At 37.9% G+C, this 24,145-nt stretch overlaps 2 protein-coding genes across 2 annotated transcripts in view; one reads left to right on the forward strand and one right to left on the reverse strand.

Annotated features, from left to right (window-relative positions):
• Positions 1–6,824, reverse strand: part of ACOX3 (acyl-CoA oxidase 3, pristanoyl) — a 35,172-nt gene extending 28,348 nt beyond the window's left edge. The window contains exons 1-5 of the mRNA XM_027723670.2: positions 6,404–6,824; positions 4,164–4,342; positions 2,376–2,609; positions 1,564–1,635; positions 793–882 (exon numbers count right to left, since the gene is read on the reverse strand). Coding sequence (XP_027579471.1) covers positions 793–882; positions 1,564–1,635; positions 2,376–2,609; positions 4,164–4,331 — 564 coding nt within the window. The 5' untranslated portion in view covers positions 4,332–4,342; positions 6,404–6,824. The remainder of the gene's footprint in view (positions 1–792; positions 883–1,563; positions 1,636–2,375; positions 2,610–4,163; positions 4,343–6,403) is intronic.
• TRMT44 (tRNA methyltransferase 44 homolog) lies at positions 6,462–23,940 on the forward strand. Its single transcript, XM_027723671.2, has 11 exons — positions 6,462–6,887; positions 9,235–9,352; positions 10,210–10,429; positions 11,489–11,557; positions 13,698–13,805; positions 15,002–15,073; positions 18,056–18,162; positions 18,764–18,947; positions 19,606–19,996; positions 20,870–20,986; positions 23,441–23,940. The coding sequence occupies exons 1-11, from the start codon at positions 6,503–6,505 to the stop codon at positions 23,671–23,673; spliced, it is 2,004 nt and encodes a 667-aa protein (XP_027579472.1). The 5' UTR covers positions 6,462–6,502; the 3' UTR covers positions 23,674–23,940.
• Positions 23,941–24,145: the final 205 nt, after the last annotated feature.

Genomic DNA, 24,145 nt, shown 5'->3' on the forward strand with positions numbered 1-24,145 from the left:
GAATATAAAATCTCACATTTCAAATCTATGATTCTCATTTCTCATTACAGTGAAGCCACTTCATGATGTGCCATTGTTTGCTTGCAGCAATAGTGCTCAGTTCTGTATATTACAGTGCAATAATGCCACAGTCTTTGGGGGAGATGAGAATACCTTCTTGGGACATTAAATAATACACTTTAAATTCTACGTGTCATGAACCAAGCATGTAGATGACAAAGAGTGAGAAAAAGTTGTAAAAGCCTTCTTTCAACTTCTATTTTCATCTCTCTTAATGTAAAACTATGATGAATTCTAATAATTTACCAAGAAAATCCTAGGACAATGAATTTATTTCTGCAGTAGTGTTGATAGTAAGCACTATTCTAATGGAAAAAGGAGTTTATTCTTTTCTTCTTTGGGTCTGTTTGACAGTCTTCTTATATCTTTTTTTGTCTTTCTCATCCTAGGAAATAATCCTTATCTTTGTATAAAAAGCCTTAATATTTAAAGACAAAAGACAATTTAATCTGCACATTCAACTATTCCTTAAGAGACACAACAAAGGAAAAGGCTTCTATCCTTATTTCATATCACAACCAGAAGAGAAAGCAAGAAAATGGGAACTGTTATTGTTTAACAATAAACAATGGGTTTAAGAATTTATAATAACGTAAATGTACCACAACTTTTTTTAAATTTGAACTTGATTCTTTCTTGTTAATCAAAAGAAATCCCTGAATCACTCTGTTCTGTTAGTGAATAATAGAGCTTAACATTGTCAAACATTTCTCGTGTGCATTAAGGACTAACCTGAGTGTTCCGATCAAATGTGGCAGTAGTTCGTATGGCTTTGGTATTAGTTCCATGGCTGAGCTCAGTCAGAGCAAAACATCCAAAAATCTAAATAAGGAGATACGAGGCACAGTTCAAGACCACCTTATTACAGTAGTTGATACTGCAAGACTTTCAAATGATTGCAATAAAAGAGTAACAAAAGAAGCTCAGTTTGGGCGCACTCAGTATATTTATCTTGCAATATCAAAGAGGGTCTGGCCAGACAATGAACGCTGCCCACATGGCCTAGACTGAAGAAACTCCAGTGTAGGACTGGAACCTCCTGTATCAGACAGGCTGCACTTATTCTGCAGGATACTCAGTCCTGAGTCTCCACTGGACTCCATATGGTGTTTCTCTGGCATTAAAACATTATTATTTTCCATTTTAGAGCATCAGAATGGAATTTTTATGGCATCATGGCAAGGGTATGGACATCCTGGTAGGACACTCTCAAATGACCGGAGGGAGACTAAGCTGGTGTAGTGTCATTTGTACTGCCTTCTGGAAGAAGTCCCCAGACTTTGTCTGCATGTTAACTTGGACAGTCTAAAAGAGATCCAGGAAGTGGTTTAGCAGCCAGTAGTGAGGATGGTCAGAGCTCAGTGCTTGAATCTGCCCCACGGTCTTTTCTTTTGCTGTTTAGAAGTACTTAGGTATGTACAAAGATAGAAATAACAAAAAAGCTGCAAGTGGTGACACGGTTCCGAAGGTGCCCACTTCTCACAGGTTATTTAAAAAAATTACCTCCATTCTAGAAGCTTGTTTCAAAACGTGTGCAAACCTCTTATAAGCACTCATGATTGCACCTGGAAATATCTGTAAAAACAGAGAATTATGAATTAAATCAGTGGCCCGTGATGGAAAGCACAAATTGCACATGATTTGTAATAGTGATGGACACTAAAGAGACCAGGGAAAGTGGGCTGTACAGTAAACTACACTTAGATTATAGCTGGGAGAGGTAAGGCAGAATTTCATCTTGTCAAGGCCCCTTTACAGAAGACTAAACTTATCACAGCTCTAACCTGTTCAAGCCTCCATTGCAAATGCTTAAAAATGCTTTCTACTTGTCCTTAATGATGGCCCCTTGACTAAAGCAAAACCTAAAAACTATTCCAGTTCATTTTCCCGCAAATGGATTAGGAACTGTTTTCCTAGATGGATATTCACATAACAAAATATAATTCCTGGATCCCCCTCTTCCATCTGAATAGTAATAATTAATTAATTCAACTGATATTATTTGACCAGCTATGTTGAGTATCCTGAGAGACTCATCTGGGAAGCAACCGATTAACAGAATCCAGCCACTGATGTCAGCAAGAAATTTTACACTGGTTTCCATTCCTTCTGGATTCTGACCTTAATCAAGACACTGGGGTTTAGGCAAGGGAGTTTCTGATACTTGATACTTCTAAACAGCTGAAGTTTAATTCATTATTGAAAATAAAGGACTAGGGAAAGATATAACTTTAATAAAATAGGCATAAAGCCTACAATATTAGAAGTTACTGAAATTCAAATATACACCTCTATACCCCTTGACTTGTACTTACACCGCTATGTATGACAAATTGGAGACTTGGAGACCAATCATACATTCCTATACAGAGCACCATATTAAAGAACTTTAATGGGTTCTCTATGATCTCTTGCGGAGGAAGAAAATCATACTCAAAGAGCCTTTTACAGCGCAGAAATGTCAGCTCTTGATATTTCTCACGGCACAAATCTTCTCCAGGATGACGTGCAAAGAGAGGATCACTTTCCAGAGCAGAGAAGATTCTGTTCTTGAGGGCAAAAAAAATGACACGAGAATGTTAATTTAAAAGCATTAAAAAATCTAGTTAATTCTTCTAGGATAATATGGGGCCTCAAACTACAATAATTTGATAAAAGGTGTAAATTTATAAAGCAAGAACTCCAGAGGATTAAAAAATATATTTAAATGGTCTGTCATTATAGATGAAAGCTCATGAAGCTAAATTTTATGAAAGCTCCTTCACCATGAAGTAATAATGATTCACTGATTCGCTCTGAATGTATGAGAACAGTATGGTAAAACTTACTTGCTTTTTATAACAGCTTCGTTATTTCAATATATGAAGCTGCTGGCAGGATCTAAAGGGCAACATCCCTCAACTTGAGGACAAAGGTAAAACTCCAGGGAGTATGTTCAGTTAGAAATATGCCGTGATGGTAAAGCCATTAAGCTACGACAACTGCTCTGTTCCCAGATGAAAGTAGAAATGTACTCCATTTAATGGAACCATCATATGCAGCCACTCAATACAGGAATGTGCAACTTTTAATGTTTTAATTTGGATCTTTTTTTCCATTAGATAATATACTATGGCACTTTTTTACCTCAGATCTGTGTCTTCAAGATATCCACATCTTAATTGTCTTTCATGTAATTTAGAAAAAAAAAATTGCAGTGCCTTAGGCAAAACCTTTTAAAATGTTTTTGAAGTCCTTTTTTTCTCTCTGAAGAGAATGACACAATAAGAAGGAAGAAAACCAGACTCCTTGTACTTTCCTTTGAAAAGCAGGGTCATTCCTTCTCCCTGGATGCACAACACTATATGCCCACACAGCTTTGAAACTCCCTCAGACACAGAGCACTTGTGTTCTTTCTATGCTCTTACCAGGCAGAAGCAGAAAAAGGCCTTTTGATTTCTCTGATCTACCTGCTAGGATTTTAATAATTATGGTGAAGATTCAAAATTAGCTTAAATCCATATAACTTTATACCACCTTCAAAAATGCTAGCTCTTTCTCCTCTTACATCTCCAAGTCATGCATTTCCACGCCATCTTTTGTGCTGCAGTTAATCTCTTTTTTTCGGTAGGGTTAGCTTTCAGCGAGGTAGACATGCTAATCTGCCCAACTGCAACATCACATAAGCATTAATGCAAGCACAGAAGGTTGTAGGAAATTATGTCAGGTGAAAGACAGACAGAAATACTATGTTTGACAGTGGCTTGAACTTAGCTCCACTTAAGTGCCTTGCAAAACCATGGGATAAATGACTTAATGCAAACAGTAAAGAAATATGGTAGAATATAGTTCTTTCTCAGTTTGAAATGAACACTAAAGTTCTGTAATGTAGCACCTGCTCGTCTCCCCTATACTGATGTTTAGTAATTATATGAGCCTTATGAGACAGCAAAGTAGGTTGCTTAAAAGTTCATCTCTGTTCTGAAAACTGGATAAGGAAGCCCAATTTCTTCATGTTCCCTGTTTACTGAGTATTATTAACTACTCTTCCTTTGAAAATCACATACTTGCTTCTACTGATATCTCCAGAAGTAAAACATGTTTACAGTTCTTGCAAAGTTTACCTTTAGTTGGATGATATCTTCTCCATCTAGTAACACTGCCATCTCTTTCCAGTTGAAGGAAGCTTTCTTACGGTATCTGCAAAGTGGGCCTTTAGGTAAATCTGGGAGCAAACTGTCCCACGAATTTTGATTGCCAGTGGCTTCTTTCTGATTCGGTGTGGATGCCATTGTTGGCTAAACTGTAACCAAATGAGAAAAGATAAATCACGAACTGAAGTTGATTTTTAATAATAAAAAGAAATCAAAAGGGTTGTTAATTAAATCCATAGACTTCTTTAAATGTATGAGTACAGCAGAGCAGAGCCAACTAAAAGCTTGTCCTTTCCTTTTTCTGATTCAACTGACTTGATACAAAGTAAGAAAAAATGCCTTTGATCAAATGCAAATGAATGACATTGTCTTTGTTACTAAAACATGAGCTAAATACGAAACAGGGACACTATTGGTTAATATTGTGTAGTAAGAAAGGGGTCGATAAAAGACCCAGGCAAGAAAATATCATGTCTTAAATAACAAAAGCAGTAAGGTCCCACAAAGTCGTCTGGCACCTTGCTGTGTGCATCTATGGGTCATGCAAGAGCACTGCAAAACTGCACAGGTGCTGCAGGATTTCTTTACCAGTAAGTACAACCGCACTGGTTTAGGAGAGAAGGAACACCTCCGTTTTCCTTAGAACCTGGCCTAAAGGAGTAAAGGCTGATAGCTCTACTGCTTACAGAAGCTGGTGTCTGAGGGCCCTCTGCTGCTCATGGCACACCAAACAATTCCTGCCACCAGGCAGCAGAGATCTCTGTCATACTTGTAAAGTGCAAAAATCATCGGACAGGGGAGCAGACTCTGGTCATGTTCTAACAAGGAAACTGGCTGGAAAGCAATTCAAAAGTACAGGTAGGACATCCAGGTGCAGGGCTGTCCAAGGGCTCCATATGGACTTTGAACATAATAAAGTACAGAAACCACTAGTTCAGTCATATGCTTTTTCCATCACATTTTTTCCCTCATCATCTTGATATATCTCTTTGCTACAGCTTATCCTTTCATGGAGGACATCCCCTAGTTGTGGACAGTACAAACATAGCAGAAGAGGACTGCAGGATAGTATTTCTGCATGTGACTTCCAAATCAGCTTTAAGAAGGTGCAGCTCCAGTACTGAACAATAGGTTTGGAAAGAAATGAGAGGTGGGGGGAAAAAAGGGCAATGAGAAAGTGTTTCAACCTGCAGCCAAATAAATATCTCACATCAGTGAGATTGCCCATATGAGAAAAAATAATAAATAAAATAATAAAAAAGGATCCTGTACTTAAATCCGACTTTACACAATGTTTTAGTATAATCTGGCTCCAAGCAAACAGTTTCAAAACTAACTAGGAAACCGAAACAGGCGGTTACAATAGGAAAGTAACAAAGGACTGCCCTAAAGAATATCCTCGGTGTTGATTTCAGCCTTGTCCTGATATGTCGAAATGCGTGTGCAGTTGGCAGTAAAAATCACGTTATTTCCAATTTGCCAAGAGCGGCTGCAGTTTCACCGCGAAATGCTGAGCTGGCAACCTTTTTCTGCGGAAAGTGCTCCTGCTGGTAATTCAAATTCATGACCGGACAACAACAGCGGGTCACAAATCACGAGGGGAAACGTCAGTTTGCAGGGCAATATCGTCGATTATCTTGTGTAACAACGACACGGCTCAGACACTTGGTAGTGTCAAGAATAATGTACCCTTATTCTGTGAGATTACATCAGCAGTGTTTGTTTTATTTTATTTTATAGCGGCTCTGCATTTCCGAGCGAGCTGCTGAGGGCAGTCGCCCAGAGAAGGACAACCCCGGGGAGGGTAAAGGCAGGGCACGAACCACTTCTGCGGGAGCCCTTTGAGGGTTCACTGCACAGCCGCTACTTGAACTGCCTGAATTCACGGCAGGGCCTCGCTTCTGCTCAGAGGAAGCAGAAAGAGACTACGTTTTGTGTACGAAATGTACACAAAATGTATCGAGACGTTTCCTTGAAGAGACGGACAGCTGGGACTATCGGAGTTCCCGGTCTGGAGTCCACTCTCAAGAAGGCTGTGACAGCGACACAGACCTTCCCCAAACAGTGCTACAAATGCAGTGACGACCCTGCAGCCTCACTCCCTGCCGGGAGCTCAGGGCTCCCCGTGTTTCCAACCGCAGCAGGGTCTCTCCCCGCACCCTTCACGGCGCTCGGCGCCTCAAAGCCATAGCCCGGGGAGAGCTACGTACCTGGAACCGCCGCCGTCCCCGCCTCGGGAACTGACGGGAGCAGCCTGCGACGCGCTCCGCCTCCTCCTCCCGCGGCGCGGCGGCGGCGGCGGGCGGTGGATGGGGCCGGTGGGGACGGCGGCCGTGCGGGACCCCGGCGGGGCCGCGCTGCCCCGCGGCTTCTGGGCGGCCGTGCGCGTGTGGCTGGAGAAGCCGCAGGTGGCCAACAGGCGACTCTGCGGGGCCGCAGTGGAGGCGGAGGGGACGGTGGCGCTCGGGGAGGGCGGGGAGGCACCTCTATCCCTCGCCGCCGTGGGCGGTGGGCAGGAGGGGCGAGCGGGGGCCGCGGAGCTGGGCCGGCTGTGGAGGGAGGTGCGGGGCCAGCTGTGTCTGCCGCCGCCCCTCAGGCCCTGGGGCGGGCCGGGCGAGCTCCGAGCCCTGCTGAGGACGCTGCTGCCCCGGGGGCGCCCGCCCGCCCCGCCGGCCCGGGAGCTGGTGGTCCAAGGTGAGCGGAGCCCGGCGCAGAGGGGGCGGGATGGTGGGTCGGGGGCTGCGGCTGCCGCAGACCTGTCCCGTCAGAGATTGTCTGGCAGATGGGATAAATACCACTTCCCCCCCCCCACACACCCCTCTTTTTCTTCTATTTTTATCTTTTGTTGTTATGCTGGGAAGAGGCAGCAGTTTGAAACCCAAATTAACAGGGGTCGAACGCCTGCAGGACTCTCGAGCTCCCGTCATGAGTAGGCTGCCCACACACAAGCGCTGCTTGTAGTGCAAACCTAATTACAGGCTTGTAAGGACTGATGATAGTGTTGGAAAATGAATCATGGAATCATAGAATCAACTGGGTTGGAAAAGACCTCTGAGATCATCAAGTCCAACCCTTGATCCAACCCTGCTGTGGTTACTAGACCATGGCACTAAGTGCCACATCCAGTCTCATCTTGAAAACCTCCAGGGATGGTGAATCTACTACTTCCCTGGGCAGCCCATTCCAATGTCTGATTACTCTCTCCATAAAAAATTTCTTCCTAGTGTCCAACCTAAACTTCCCTCGGCACAGCTTAAGATCATGCCCTCTTGTCCTACTGCTGGTTGCCTGGGAGAAGGGACCGATGCCCACCTGGCTCCAGCCTCCTTTCAGGTAGTTGTAGAGAGTGATGAGGTCTCCCCTGAGCCTCCTCTTCTCCAGGCTAAACAACCCCAGCTCCCTCAGCCTCTCCCCATAGGACTTGTGCTTGAGTCGCTTCACTAGCCTTGTTACTGAATAGAAAAGGCAGCTGTGTCACCTGCCTGGCCAAGTTTAACTGTTTGTATCAACTTTCTTCTTGTTTAATGTTGCTTAAGAATGAAGCTGCACTTGTCTTATTTGTGTTTTTTTCCCTTTGTTTTGTTCTGACACTGTATGACCGTACTTTGCTGCAGTAAATCCTACTAATGTAAACAAAGTTTTAAAGAATAGAGGTTGACATCTCCTTTAAGATAAATTTTGGAAAAACCTGTCGATGTGGATTAAATTCTAGTAGTAATGTTTTGAAAAGAATCAGAATTCCAGAAAAAAATTAAATTTACTATTCAGAAAGACCTATAGTCATATATGGGTGACAGCTGATTTTGAATGCTCTTGTGGCCTGTTTCTTGCTGCCTTAAAAAAATAGGGAAATTTTAAAAAAAGTCTATGTTGCAGTTTTAATTTTTCTTTTGATGTTAAAAGAAGGTGTTCCTGAGCTATGTCTAGAGAGCCTATCTGTAAGAATTTTTTTTTAATTAATATGTTTAAAATGAAAAAATGTCAGGGATGGGATTGCTAAAGATAGGACAAGACAGCAAGACTTAATGTTTCCTCTGTTGCTAATTATTCTTTCTTGTCGCACTCAGACAACTTTGGAGCCCATTGAAAATTGGTTGTGTAGCCAATATAGCATTTGTAGTTGCCAGAATGTTTGTTTTAATAGTAATTGAAAAACCGTTTGCAAAACTGAGAACTTAATAAGTTATTCAGAGGAAATCGCCCTGCATAAACAATAGCTAAAAAGATTTTTGCAACTAGTTTATAAAGCAATAGTGCATACACACTGTAAGATATATGGAATATAATGAATGCTTTTAGATTCACTTTTTCAAAATCTCTATTGTTTGAAATCCATCAGTAGTGTGGTTGCTGAACATCACTCAGTGTAGGAACATCATACATGCACCTTAACCTAAAAGCAGGTCTTCCCAGGCAGTCTTCCTTCGGAGTTATGAGTTACTAATTTAGGGATAGATAATGTGTTTTTTCACAGTGTTTAGTCTAAGAACTCAAATTGGGAAAGCTGCATGATGCCAAAAGGGAAACACAGCTATGCTTAATTATAGTCATGCAATAGATCCCATGTTTGCACATGGGAAATTTGATAGATATTTTTAATATTATTGATTACTTTTTAATATCGCACCAATTGTTTATCTAATACTGGAGTGATATGTAAGTCTCTGTTTAATTGGAATTGCTTCCTGGGATTTTGGATTTACTGTGGGATATGGGAAAGCAGCAGTTTTGTGCTAGAAAAGTTTCATTGGCTAGCTTTTAATTTATTAAAATAGTTGGGTTAAAATAAAATGAATACTCTTGCTGCATAGCCTTAGGTATTTTGAAAATATCATGCAACAGAATGCTAAATTTTGAGAATTCGAACCATGCAGTTTTTGGATGTCAGGCACACTGAGAAATGGATTTATTCTTAGCATTGTGGTTTTTCCTGTGTTGTCCTACATCTCACTGGTTTGCATTTAACATAGTAAGGAGACAAAAGTTCATCTTGGTGTGAACCAGGATGGAATAATATACCACTGTTTGCATATCTTTTCAGATGTTTACAATGGAACTGTGACCTTTCTGCCTTTGGAGGAAAACAGTGAAGGAAAATGCCTGATTAAGAAGTGCAATATTTATCAAATTCAACTTAGACACATAAAAGATGAGGAATGGTAAGTGCTGGGACTGAGAGGGAAAGCAAACAGTGAGTTATTGCAAGAGTTACACAATGGCTTAGTATTGGTACATAGGCAATTTGGTTTATGTAATTTCCTGCTTGATTGGTAAATGACAGTAGTGTTGTGATCTGAGTGCATAGTGTTGTGTAAAAAGAAACATCTACAATACCCAAAGTATCAACTTTGAATATATACATTGACTGTAGCTGTGTGTGGTCTAGAAAAAAATATACCTATTCCGTTCATGAGGAATTAACTACGCCTGTGAAAAAAGTCAGGTTCTGGGGGTGTTAGTAGGGCTGAGGTCAAATTGGAGTTGCTGTGAACCCACTGAGCTTCAGTCACTGAAAGGTGACATTGCAGCTTGGTCCTGAGCCTCTGAGGATGTAGCTCTAATGAAACCTGAATAAAGTTAGAGAAGATGAAATAATGGATTGTACCAATGGATGTATTTTTCTTCTAAATTTTCCTTTTCTTTTTCTCATGAATTTCATAAACTGACTTTTGCTACTTAGTGTTTGGCTATCTTGTTAAATCTGGTTGGTCATCATATGCGAGTCCTCGTTCATTGTGTTAAATGCAGCATGGACTCTCATATACAGTGTTTGAATTGACAGATAATGAGCTAACAAAATTCAAGGGAGACTGTTAACCCATTATTCAGTAACTTCATTGTTTTATTTTCCTTTTGGTTGTGTATATTATGTATTTCCTTATTCTCCTGTCTAATTTTATATCTCTGTTTGATTTGCCGATTTCTCCACTTAATCATTTTTTTCTCCCTCTTTGAGGTAGCTGAAATAATGAAATATACTGTATTTATTAAAAATTGTTTATTTGTTTGTTTGAAGGTCTGTGTCTGTTGTAGCTCCATTTCCAGAGGATTGGTTTTCAGATGGAATTGCATACCCCAAACTAGCGTGGCTTGGAAATGAACTTTTGTCCAAACTGGCTAAATGGTCTGTGGAGCAAAAGCCCAGTGAGTTTAAAAGTACACTCTCACTCATTTCTGTAGCAAAGTACAGCAAAGTGTATCAAGACCTCAAAGAAAAATACAAAGAAATGGTAAAGGTAAATTTAGCAATATATACAGTAATAGTATCTTTTCATAACTTTTTTCATTGTTTGTGTAGTGAAGCTGCTTCTGTCACTAAATAAATTCAGTATTTGGAAGAACTTGAAAAGCAAGATTTAGAGACAAATTCACAACATATATTTGGAGGACTTAGACATTTTTCAGAATGTATCTCTTGTTTTAAAAAGTAAGCAGTGGGTCAGAGGAATAAATACTAAGTCACCCACATTAGAAGGCACAAATAAAGCACTTGCTTCTCCAAAGCCTGAAAGACTGTAAACAGCATTGGTTAGCAAGTAGGTTGTTTCCTATTCCTCTTCTGAAATTTGTATGATATCTTAGTGTGTGTTATATATGTGTTTGGTAAAACATACTGTGAAAATGTTGGAAGGTTTTGCTCTTGATATTTCTGTACTAACAGAAAGATATACCTGAGACGAGAATTGGTTTATTAGGTAAGTCAGTAGTTCAGGCTTTAGATCTACAGTAGAATTAGTGTAGAGTTGAGCATTTCAGTCTTTGTTTCAATTCCTTGTTTAGAAAATAATACTTGGGGATAATACTTGAGCTTTCTGACTTCCTGCTTCAGATTTTGATTCTTTGTGTTCTGTTGTGTTCTGTTCTCATAGGGTATTCTATGTCTGTTACCTTGTGAAAAGAAATCTATAAACATTCATGTTAACAGTGTTGCACAGGAAAAATATAAGCATTTTTCTCCTGAGAGAGTTAAGCAGAACATACATGATCTATTACAGAACAGATGCAGCAGTTTACTCGTGACCTGCACATATGGAGCCATAATGTTCTTGCAGACTTTATTGTTTGGATGAGAACATTCTTTACACCATCATTCTTTCGTGTGACTCACAAAATCTTTATTTACATTCTTTGTGTATGTTTTTAATGAGGTTAAAATACAAAATTCGTGAGGTGCAGAAACCTATTGAAGTGGATGAGTGCATGAGTATCCAGATTACTGTAACATTTTTTAGTTATTTTGGGTGATGAAGAAAATAAATTTTCTCCATTTTTTTCTCTGTTTTTTTTTCCTGAAGGTGTGGCCTGAAGTGACAGATCCTGAGAAATTTGTTTATGAAGATGTTGCCATTGCTACTTACTTGCTGGTATGGAATCGCTTTGCCTAATAATGTTCTATAAGGTTCTATTTCCTAATAATAGAACCTCTCTAAAGAAAATCAGTTTAGAAGGAAACAAGAACTTCTTTGTAAAGATATGGTAAAGATTTGCAGTCTTCTGTCGCAGAAAATTGATGATCTGCACAGACAAGATGTATTTATTTCTAAGTGATAAAGCGAAAAGCACTGATGTAGAAGTGGTTGGTTGGACCAACTGGAGATCAGTAGTGATTGTTTCATATGTTTTTCTATCACTTGTTAATTTTATGTTAAAGGTTTTTCACTGCTATGCCTTTCACTGATAAAATTTCAGCTCAAATCCCATCTTCAAATGTAATAAGGCCAACTGCTGGGAATGCTTGGTGCAGTTTTCTAAGACACCTACATACTTAGATTCTGTGAAAATTCTGCTACCTGCAGTCACTAGAAACTTCAGTTTTATAAAAAGCATCAAAATGGGTCGCTGTATAGGCACATAAATATTTTTTACTGCCATCCAGAGTGTGGTAAGAGCATGTCTGCCTTGAACTCTACCTCTGGAGTCTATTTAAATCAGTATTTGTAAGTAAGTTAGATCATTTACAGAACTTCCTAAAGGCTAATTAATTTTGATAATTGACTGTTTAACCCCTTAGAACCTTAGACACTGGCTTGTGGAAAGAGCTGTGTAATAGACTCATCTTTACCATTTTTACCACTGTGTTAATATTAGATGTTGTAAATTAGGAATTTAATTGTAGCCACAAGAAATTTCTGTAGCGATAGCATTTTTATGCACATGAATGTTGGTTTACAGTGATAACATATGTTAGCTGATATAGTAGTGGTTTTTAAAAAGTTATTAAGTTCATCCAACATACAGTTTATATAAATGGAAACTGAAACTATGATATTAATAACCTAACCTCCTTACTAAATGTTCAGGTTTCTATATGATGTTATAGAATAACTCATTATTTAGAAGTACATTAAACAAGTGGTTGAGAATAGTTGGTTGAAAGTAGGTCCAGTGTCAAGTTGTTATGGATTTATGGTGTCTACATGTGACCTCATTTTACTTTGCAATCACCTGTGTCTAGGGACATGACCAAAGCAGTAGCTGTTCAGTTTGTATTGGGAAAAACTCTGGAGGAATTGGAGGATAGGTATGATCTACATAGGAGATGATTAGGGGTTTCTGGGATACTGCCTAAAGTGCCAAAGTGCAATGATTGGTAAATTTAAAAACATAAACATAGCCTGATAATCTCATGGATTATCTTCGTCTTCTTTCCCTCTAACAAAACTGATATATTCACAAGAGACAATGTTACAAATATTAATTTTCATAGTTATATATTCTTGAAGATTTTTGTTAATCATAGTGAATAATGAGAGAGCAGAGTTGATGAACGTGTGCTCTGTAACTTCTCATTGAAGGAAAAAGTTTGACAGTGATAGAGATTAATCCGTGTTCTGCAGAGAAATATCCAGTTGTTAATTATGAATTACATACCTATGTAAGAGTAACTACTAATGTATGGAGCAGGGACTAGAATTTTGGTGAAAGCTTTGGGGTCCCTTTAACTGATGCAGAATTTGGGGCAGCTGACTCGCTCGGTAACACTGTTCAGTAAAAAAGGATATTTTGCTGATATATCACCAACTGATTACAAAGAACATTTTGGTTATTTTCAGCTCTGCCACCACAAATACAGTGGATATAAACACCTCCAGGGTGTTAATTGCAGAGACATTGTTGAAATTTACTTGATCCTTCCCTTGCTTCCCACTGTTCTTCTCTTGCACCCATTGTTTTAGCAACTTTACATTTATGCTCGTTCTAGCCCAGAGTTGTATAGCCCTGATTACTTTCAACTTCTAGTGACTCAGTAGGGAGTGGAGGATGTACTTAACACTTAGAAACTGATATTTTGCAACATAATTCTTACCCCCTCCATAAACGGTTTCAATGTTTTTCTATTGTGGTTTTTTTTTCCTCTAAAGTTATTTTATCTGTGAGTACAGGGAATATTTTCGGTCCCATCTGTGTTCCCAGCTTTCTCCTTTAATTTCCAATAACCTTTTGCTTCTTTTTTCAGGGAAACTTGAGAGCAGAAAGCTAAAATATTTTGTTTTCTTGCCTTAGATTCTTTGGGAAGAAGAGAGAAAGGAAAAAGGGTTGACTAAGAAACAGTCATTTGTAGATCTTGGATGTGGAAATGGTCTACTGGTTCACATTCTAAACAATGAAGGGGTAAATAGAATGCTTTTTAAAATAATGATTAAAAACTAGAGATAGTCAAATAAATAATGGTCTAATTTAGTTTTGCTGTAGAAAAAAGCAAAGAGTAATGTAGAATCTTGACATGGAGATTCTCTCTCACAACATGGTGTTCATGAACTTATTTTTGAATTGAATTCTACTTGCAGTGTCCTGAAGATGTTTTTCTATATCTTTAAAAACAATCCTGACATCTGTTAATTGAAAATGCCTAACAACATGCTGTGCTTTTGGGAATGAAAATGTGGCAATTCCATAGTTTCTTGATGCGTAGTTTCTGACACAACAACAAAAATAGGTCAGTGAGACTAAACAAAACCGAGGGAAGTGGGGTCTGTCTGTTTCAGAGAATTGCATTTTCCACTTTGTAAAGGAAATTAATATCTCCTATTAGATCAATAAATTTCATTGGCGGTAAAAATTGGCCCAAGTTCTCCTAACACAAGCTTTCTATTCTTGTGTGGCCAGAAAAATTGTGTCTATTGCAAGGTACTATTTTCCCTGTAGATGTTTCTTTTCATTCATCATTAGTTCATCTGGAGTGCTGACAAACATTAACTGTCAAAAAAGTCATGTATGAGAGTTTTGTGAGACTTTTTTAGTAATCGATTTTGGTTAGTTCTGCACAAGGTTCTTGAAGTTCAAATACTTACACATTCTTCATTTCTTGCTTTAGTTTCCAGTCTATTTCCTCTTCTCTTCAATTCACACAGGAAAAAATGTGTTTGGACTTTGATAGTTGAAAGGTGGTTCTCCACTAAGGACTGCTTAGAGTAGCACTCTTCTCTGAGCCCTGGGGGAGCTACAGTAGTACTCACCTTATAAAAGGTTTTGATATTTTAAAAACAAACAAAAAATGATACCTCTGCTTCTACATTTGTAGAGATCCAGATTTTCAAGAGCAGTCTCAGTAGGTGTGCTCTGATAAAATTTTTAACCAGATATATTCTTAAGGTTTCCAAGTAATTCCCTTTATATTTTGAAGGGAAAGAAGGGATTAAAAGTATTCAGCTTCTGCCTGAAATGACGAAGCGGTGTTTCATTATGTGTCTTAAATTTTATCATGAATGAAATAATCACTGTTAATATGTACATTTAGTGAGCCTGTTTGACAATTTCTGCTAAAAGTTGTACTTGAAATGACACTTTTTGTTGTTCAAATATTTCAGCATTCAGGTAGAGGAATTGATGTGAGGAGAAGAAAAATATGGGACATGTATGGACCAGAAACTCATTTAGAGGTATTATGCAAATGTATGTCAGTCTTACTGTTTTGTAAATTTATTCTTTTGTTCATTGCTTCAGGTTGTATTGATGCAAATGTAATGAAGCATATTGGGTTACAGGCAGCTGTCTAAAGTGACCCAATGGTTTGTATGATGCCATCCATATACAGAGGGGCTGTGAAGTAAGTTGTAAAGGGAATTATGAGAGCAATATGGTGTTGTACCCTTGCATATTTGCAACTTGCTTATTTTCAGTTGGGAAGACTAACATGATTTCTTACTGCATGTACAGACATGCACACTATGAAACAAGCTTTGATTTTACTGGCAGATCAATATTAAGCAGCTTTATTTGCACCACTGTAGCTCATAAAAGATAATAATATTGAAAATGTTGAGTGTCTTTTTCTTGAAAGTGATGACCTTCCAGTGCTATGTGCTGTTTTGGTGACAAAATTGTTGTCGAACCTCAAAGGAGCCAATATAAAAGCCTTCAAAAATGAACAGGAAAATGAGTCTGAAAGAGGGATTATATTTCAAGTTCCATATTAGCATTTTTATGAGAACGTGAACAATTTGAGCACAGGAACATTCACTTTGACTCCAGGCGTTCTTGTTAAAGTGTGGTGCCAATGAACAGTTTCCCTTTGGAGGTGAGGTGTTCCTGATTTTTTTGTTCTGTAGACTCTAAAATTTCTCACTGTGTTCTCTCAAAAATTGTCAGCTTCCAGTACAGTAAAATAATTCCCCACCTGCAGTTATTCTCTAATAGTTTTGTTTAAAGTTAAATTTGATATAACTTTGGATGCTAAAAACTTACACTAAATCAACAAAAGAGCAGCAGTTTACACAGATGGGAGGTGAAGCTTTCGCAGTGCACAATGTTGTGTTGCCTTCTCTTTGCCACCCCACCATTTTGGGTACAGATTGCCAAAACTGCCATGTTCTTTTGCTGCAGTCTGCAAACAGATCTTACTGAAATGCCTCAAGAAACAATCCAAAACATCAAGCTGTGGAGCTCCTTCGTACCTGTTATAGTACATTAAGTCACATCTGGCAATGCCAAACAGCGTCTTCTCTTTTCCTGTGTGTTACATGTTCCTTTTCTTGCCCAGACAGAAACAAGGAAACTGTAAAAATATAAAAAAAATATGTATATGAGGAAAGTGCAGGTTTATGCTGGAAGGAGTTATACAATGAGCAGGAAGGGTTAAATGATTTTGCAAGACTCTTGTAGCCGTAAGAGTCACAGAAGGAGAAAGCACCTGCTCACAGCCGGTTGTTACCTTGAAGCGTATTTTGTTTTGATCTTTACTTAAAGCATGAGTTGCAGGATGGATATTGCCATCTGTGACATTTAGTAGAGAACTAGCAATATAAAGGAGTGTAACAGGTGTCACTCTGTATTGCCAAACTGCTGTCAGATAGGGTGAATACAAATTTGATTATGAGTGACTGTCAAAATGTGGAGTATGGCACTGATAAGTCATGCTGTGCCTAAATTGGGTGATCAAAACTGAAATGTAAAGTATGAGTAATTTGTTCAATCAACCTTAAGAAAACACTTACCCAAGACTTGGTTTAACATCTAGTAACCTGCCAGAGAGAAATTTGTTACATTCATTATCTAGAAATGTATATACATAACTAAAAATGATCAGAGATGTAGTTTTTAAAGTGAACAATAATCACCATATTGATCCTTAAGGAGGAATTGAAATCTAACCAGAGATAGCCTGAAATTTCTGAAATTCCTTAATAGGATGTTTGGGTTTGTTTTTTGTTTGGTTTTGTTTTTAAAATTCCTATGCAGGTACTACTTTAAATATACATGTGAATTTTAAGCTTGTAAAACATATATTTTCTATATAAAAAAAGAGTATAAGCATAATTTTCAGAACTTTTCCTGAAGGTCTGTGGAAATTCAAATCTAAAACTTGTTTCAAATCTGCCCAATAATTAAGATTCATACATGTTTTCAGGAAGGAGTGTGTACTTCCCTGGTATTAATAACTTTAAGTACTTTCTTTGCCCAAGTTAGTTTATGGTGAGAAAACATGTTTGTGAGGCACAAACATTAAAGGCACTCTAGAAGTTTTGAAATTTAACCTGTATAAAGAATTCATCCTGTTTGTTTTATTTTGGGGGGTTTGTTTGTTTGTTATTGTTTGTGGGGTTTTTGGTTTTTGTTTGGGTTTTGTTTAAGAATGTCAGGATAGGATATTCTTGAGTTTATTCTGTGGGTCAGTATCGTGGCAGGAAGACTTCTTTGCTGTTGTCTTCTCAATTCATATATATTGAATTTCCATTAGGCAAAATACTATTCCAAAGGTCACCAAAGAAGCATTCTTTTCGTAACCTATTGTTTCCTAATTTTGCTCCTGGTTTAACATGTATCATAAGGTGATCTTGACACAACTTGGAAGGGAGTGAAATGGCAACATAGACAAGAGGAGAAAGTGTTAGGCTGGATTAGGTTTATTATATGTGAAAGCATGTGAAGAGTGTTGTTTTGTATGTTAGGATTTGATTTGGGAAGCATCTGTGAAAGAGAAGATAACAGTGCAGCTGTGTTCTGATTAACTGCTGTGTGAGTCCTAGGGACTGTAAAACATAGCAAATTAAGTGACTTCCTGAAAAACTGAGTCCAGACGTACATGTAACAGAAGGCGATTGGCGAGAAATTGTAATCCAGCGTATGATATTTGTTTACAGATATTTAGGGTGCCACATATCTTAATCATAGTTGTTATTCCACTCCTTTTCTGACCAATGTTTTGTGGGTATTTGTTGCTAAATTACTTCTGTGTAGCTATAAAAAAATACTACCTAGCAAAAATTCATACTGAGGAAAACGTTGTTGGTGTCTGTGATTCTCATTCACCTTGTATTTGTCAGCTAATATTTTATATTGTTTGCGTAATGCTTTACTAACAAATAAAATGCTTTAAAGAAGCCTGTAATAGAATTCACTTAATGTGTTGTTTTGTGTTTTAGGAATCTACAATCATGCCAGGTGACAGTCATCTCTTTCCAGACACTGACTGGCTCATAGGAAACCATTCGGATGAATTAACACCATGGATACCTGTAATTGCAGCTAGGTATTTGTGGAGGAAGGGGAGTGAGAGGGAAGGAATTTAAAAAACCTGAACAAGCAAAAGAAAACAAACACCCCCCTCATAATTACCTATGTGGGCTTGGTAAAAACTGTCACTTTTGCTGCCACACCTTGCAAGGCTCACTTCTTTTGATGACAATTTATTATTTTTACAAAGTGTTTCTCTTCTTGTGGAGAAGCAATAGAATTCAGTGCAGCATTTTGGTTTTGAAGTTCAAAAACTTCATATATGTGAATCTCTTGTTGGTTTTTGTTGGTTTTGTGGTTTTTTTCCTGTAAATAAGAGCTTATGGTTCTACCTTCCCTTGAACTGTTCCTCTCTTTACAGCCAGCAGCAGTAGTTTACTGTCTAGAAATTTAGTTCTGCAAACCAGGTTGGCACAATAATTTGCTACAGCAAATATGTTATGAAATAGTATTTTTGATTAAACTAATAGAACTACTGAAAGAGGAAGTTATAAGTATTATTGCATGAAGCTCTGTCACTTAATAAAAATTTTCATTACTGCTTTTATCTGATAGTTTATTTGTTAAATTTTTGTGTTTTCTGAAATAACATCAGCAGTTTTTTATCCTCCTTGTAGGTCTTCCTATTCATGTTGCTACTTTGTGCTGCCGTGTTGTTTCTTTGATTTCCATGGAAAATACAGCCGAAGACAAAGCAAGAAAACTCAGTACAGAGAATATCTAGATTTTATTGCCCAAGTGGGATTTGTATGCGGCTTTCATGTAGAAGAAGATTGCCTTAGAATTCCATCAACAAAAAGGGTAATTTTGGACTCTGTAGAGCTTTGCCTTTTTTTTTTTCTTTTTTTTTTTTTAAATCTGCTGGCTGTTTGAAGCATGTGGATGTTTGTTCATTGTTATTGTATGATCAGACCATAGTCAGCTGCATTACTTGATACAATATGCTCTGAAGAGAGACTGAAAATGCTCCCTGTTTTCTTGGGTATTCTGCTCTTAATGTCATAGGTACAAACCTAAAAACAGGAAGGAATGGAAGGTTTCATGATTTTTTCTTATGCCACTATGTGGATGGAAAACAAAAAACCTGCCTGTCTTGTTTATTTGTACTTAATCTGTACTTAATTTTGCAGTTTTTCAAATCCAATGAAATTTAAAGTGAAATGTTCTCAGATAGGTAGAGGTGTCCAGCTTTAACTTTGTAAATAATCTGAGAGTCAGGAAAATTACTTTTGCTCTGTGATTGTATAGCATAATTGATTTTGATTTGTTTACTGTATTTTTTTCTGTGGCACCAGTATTCAAAAACTAGAATTAAAAGTGCCTCAGATGTTAATGAACATTGTGTTTGCATTGGTATCTCCTGTAGGCAGTGAGAAACCTGCAGAAACATGAAAAGGTTGGGGGACTGTGTGTAAGTTTGAGACTCTGTGTAGTGATTTACCTTTTTCTACTAAAATAGGTAAGCCTGATTGGAAAAAATAGGATCTATCCACCTACAGAATCTACTCTGATTGACAAGCAGATAACACAGTTTATTAACAATCGTCGGACCTGTACTGGCATCACGTGTGACAGAAGAGTTGGATTTAATCATAAGGACCACTGTGATGGTGTGTGTGAAGAAGCAGGCTCAGAACTTCCTGCAGATGAGACTGAGACAGCTGGTACCACTTGGATGCCTGGATTTCAACCCAGAGAAAAAGTGGAACAAATCAGAAACTGTGCTTCCCTCCCTCGGGAGTTTGTAGATGAAGTGGTTCTCAATGTGGCAAACTTGCTGTTAAATGCAACCCCCCAAAAATCATGTTCAAATATGCAGGGTGGAAATATGAATTCCTGGAATCAAGGAGGTGAGGTTGTCTTTCCTTAAAATCGTTTGCTGGTGGAACGTGTCTTTTCCAATGAATTCATATGTTTGTAAATTCAGTAAGTGAAATAGATTTTTAGGAAATACCAAAACAGGTACAGTAGCAATCAAAGGTGCTTTTTTCTGCTGTGTTTTATTGCACATAGAAGAATATTTGGAAATTGGTGTGAGGCTTTTATTCTGATTTACACTTAAATAGTATTAGAGAATCCATTTTTATTGAAACACACCAAAGTAAACCCCAGAACTCTTCCCCATTTTCCAAAACAAAACACTGCATCTGTCTGCGGAGAATATTAAGTTCTTGAATATTCACATGATAATTAGCTGTAATTCTGTAAGAATTATGTAAGAAGTGCTTTGAAATGCCATTTGGTTACAATGATTAGGAATTCTTAGTTTAGTCTTACAAACAAAAAGAATAGAAGTTGCTGTTAATTTTATGACCAGTCAGTTAGTTCATACTATTATCATCTTCCATATTCCTGTTTATATTATTTCCTTTCTGTAGTTTATCATGTTAAGGTTGCAGAAGATCCTTTGAGTTATTCTCTCTTCTAACTACATGCCTATAAACAGTGCTTATTGCGATGAGGGCTACATGCAACTGTAAAAAAAGCAGGGAAAATTAAAAGTGTCTATTACTGTGGAAATTCTGTCTTGAGTTCTGTAGAATGAAAGCTGCTATTTTACAGACAATGTACATGTAAAATATATATCATACCCAATATCTCAAGAACAAAGTTGCTGCAGTACTGGTAGATAATTCTTACATTCTGCTCATAATCATTACCCAATATATAAGTTAAATTTTCTTAAGGTTTTATATAATGTTTACATTACATTTTTATTGCAGAAAGCCTTTCTTTGAAAGAAGTGGCAGAACACTTAAATAAAGAGACATTAAAAAGGCTAAAGAGTGAATATGGAGGCCTGCAGACACTACTGAAGAACAATCATCAAGTATTTGAAGGTAAAGAAGTTTTGGGTTTTGTTTTTCTGTAATCATTTATTTTATCTCCTCTTTATGCAACTAAACTTAACTGAAAAATTACTATGGTGGTGGCTTTTTAACTGCTTTTTGTACCTCTGTGGAAAACCGAATATTCTTTCTGTGCCCATCTATCAACAAAATCTTCTAGACCGACTGTATCTGAAAAAACAGCCCTTTTTTTAAAGTGGCTAATTTGATGCTATTCTTTGACTTGGAGCATTTTTATTTTTCCTATGAAATATTGATGATTTTGGGGCTGTCAAATACACAGCATGTTCACTGAAGCATTTAACTGAGACAGACTGGCCTTACTAAGCCCCACAGTGTAAATGGTGACAAGAAATAAAACTAACCTCCATGAGAACCTGTAACTGTGAGCTTAATGTGTTCGTGTAGCCTATGGTAGGATGGCAGAAAGAACTCAGTAGCAAGTCTCTGGTTGGCTGGGTTTGCTCCTAGCAGGTTTTTTTGGTTTTTTTTGGTTTTTTTTTCCCCCCTGCTGTAATATGATGGTGGTGTGTTTTGTGCGGTTGTCTTGTTGTTTGGGTTTTTTTGTCAGTGTGAAGTTTTGCAGAAGTAAAGGTGTAGCTTTGCTTTCAAGGTTTTTGTCAGTATTAAAGCTGCTTTAAATTTCAAAATGCATTAAGTCCCAATAGTTCTAGCTCAGCTGTAAAATATTGATCAACTAATCCGTGGCAAGTAATCTTGGGTATGCAATCTAGTTGCTGCCAGTGGCTAACTTTGCTAACTTCAGTATCCACTAAGGAGTTCTGTACACTTGGCAATTATAAAACGTGAATCCATACTGAAATACTTTTGAATTACCATCTGTTAAAAAGAGATGATCACACTGTGTTCATTATGTGTTTGAATTTGATTCCTATCATTAGGAATGGGTGAAATAGATTTACAACCTGTTACATGGAATAAGCATTTAAATTTGCATGGATGCTTTCTGCACATTGTCTCTGAAGAGAGACTAGGATTAAGGCCAGATCTTTCTCAGTAATTTACATCACATGGATACTCCCCACGGCTTCAGTAGAGACCATTTGATTCTTTCCCTCAGGTGCATGTCACCATAGCAAGAAGCTTTTATCAGCAGGTGGTCTGGAAGGATATTGCTCATGCCCAAGAGGACAAAGAAGAACATGGCTACAGCTCTTTTGTCATCTTTACTGAATTGTTTTTCTTTTAAAACTTGAAAGACAGATGCACACACACGCACATGCACAGACACGCAAAAAAGGGACTTATGAGTAATTGATCTGTGACGGTTTTGTTTTGATCAGGCATCTTGTCCAATACAGGATTGATTTTCTAGGGAAAAATTATGCTTGATCATATATAGCACTATATCTGCTCATTTTTCTTCTTTCGTTCAGAGAGGTTTTAAAGCTTGTCTGCTTCTCGATTGGCTTTGTGTGAGTTCACATCTCTCTGTGTATCACAGGGAAACCTGGAGGGATGAATTCGTCCAGGCCTGAATGTGTGATACTCAGCTTTCACTGACTGGACTTGTTACCTTTTGAATAGCAATTATCAGACTGCAGAATGACATTGATTAACTGTTCCAAGCTACAAGGGTGTGATACATAAGGTGTGATTGAAGCAGAATATGAAAATAGAGCATGGCAACTTAAAAGTGGCAGATTCTCCCCTCCTCATTTTTGCTGTTGTTTTTCATCCTTTTCCTGTTGTTACTTCCTCCTTTCATCTGTTTTTTGTTCCTGCCTTCCTAACTTACTTTTATTCCCTTTTCTTTACACATTTAAGGACTTGACAGAGGTTCCAAAGTGTGTGTGTGTGTGTGTGTATGTGTGTGCAGTTTATGGTCCTAACAGCAAATGATTTTTAAAAAACCCCTGAAGTGCTGAATCTTTATTAACAAATGATAATGTGCTATTGATTCCTTTGAAGGATTAGACTTGTCTTCTCTTTGGTGCAGTGTGTTTTTGGGTCAATGAACTGTGTAGTGAAATTAGTAGAAGACTCTTGCTAGTAGTCACATTTTTAATGTAGAGTCGTAAAGTTCTGAGCACCAGAAGAATTACAGTTCTTGAAGTTGAAACTTCGTCAGGGCTTGTAATCTGAATTCAGAGGATTTTAGTCTAACTGATTCTGCTATATTTAAAATGAACAAACAAACTTTTACAAAGACAATACAAAGGTGCCTCAAACTATTCAGCATCACAATAAAACATCTCTCAGGTAAAACCATCAGTTGTTCCTTATACTGTGTCTATATTGTCTTGGTTTGTTGTGCACTTCTTTCTGTTTCTGTACAAATGGCTCATTTGGTTTTGCCTACCTATAGGCAAATTTTTAGAATACGTGTGTATTTTATTCACAGAATGTCACTGCAGTATTTTCCAGTTTAATTCCCATGGCTGTCTATTAACAGCTGCATTTTTGTTTGTTTTTAAATCTTAGTTCTGAATGGGAGAGTTCACATTCGTGACTGGAGAAAAGAGAAACCATCAAGTAAAACTAAGCCTGAAGCGAAGCGTCGCCTTTCAGCTGAAGCATTTAAAACACGTCTCTGTTGGTTTTTCATTCATCATCCTGATGGTTGTTCTTTGCCTTCTGAATCTTGCCCATATGCTCATGGAACTGAGGAGCTAAGGCAGTCTCAGATAATTAAAAAGAAAAAACATATACAGTAATAAAATGTTACCACTTATGTTCAAGCTTGTGTACACCACTGAACCTAGGATTGACTTTGGGACTGCGTAGTGCATGAAGATCTGTACAATATGAAGGGGTTTTCCACATGCCTATGCATCTTATTTTGCAGTTGGTTTACAAATTCTCCCATATTTCTAAATCTTTATTTTTTTATGGAAAAGGTATAGTAAAGAATGTCTCTACGTTTGGATTTGTCATGGCTTGTCTAGCACATGCTTGTATAAGGATAAAATTTAAAAGTTTAATTTCCTAGGAAACTCTTTGTGATCCTCAGTCAGATCAAAAGCACATGATGCAGCGTTTTCAAACCCTGAAAATTAGCTAGTTTGTTCCATGTTTTTAAGAAGTGTTAAGGAAACTTTTCTCTCTGACTGTCCAGGAGCCACTCTGGCAGGCACACCCACATCACCTGAGCTGGGACCAAAGCCACCTTACCTCCCTACACACCCC

The sequence above is a fragment of the Pipra filicauda genome, unplaced genomic scaffold (genome assembly GCF_003945595.2).
Source record: "Pipra filicauda isolate LSUMZ 115617 unplaced genomic scaffold, ASM394559v2 scaffold35_size7292922_pilon, whole genome shotgun sequence".
Lineage (NCBI taxonomy): Eukaryota > Metazoa > Chordata > Aves > Passeriformes > Pipridae > Pipra > Pipra filicauda.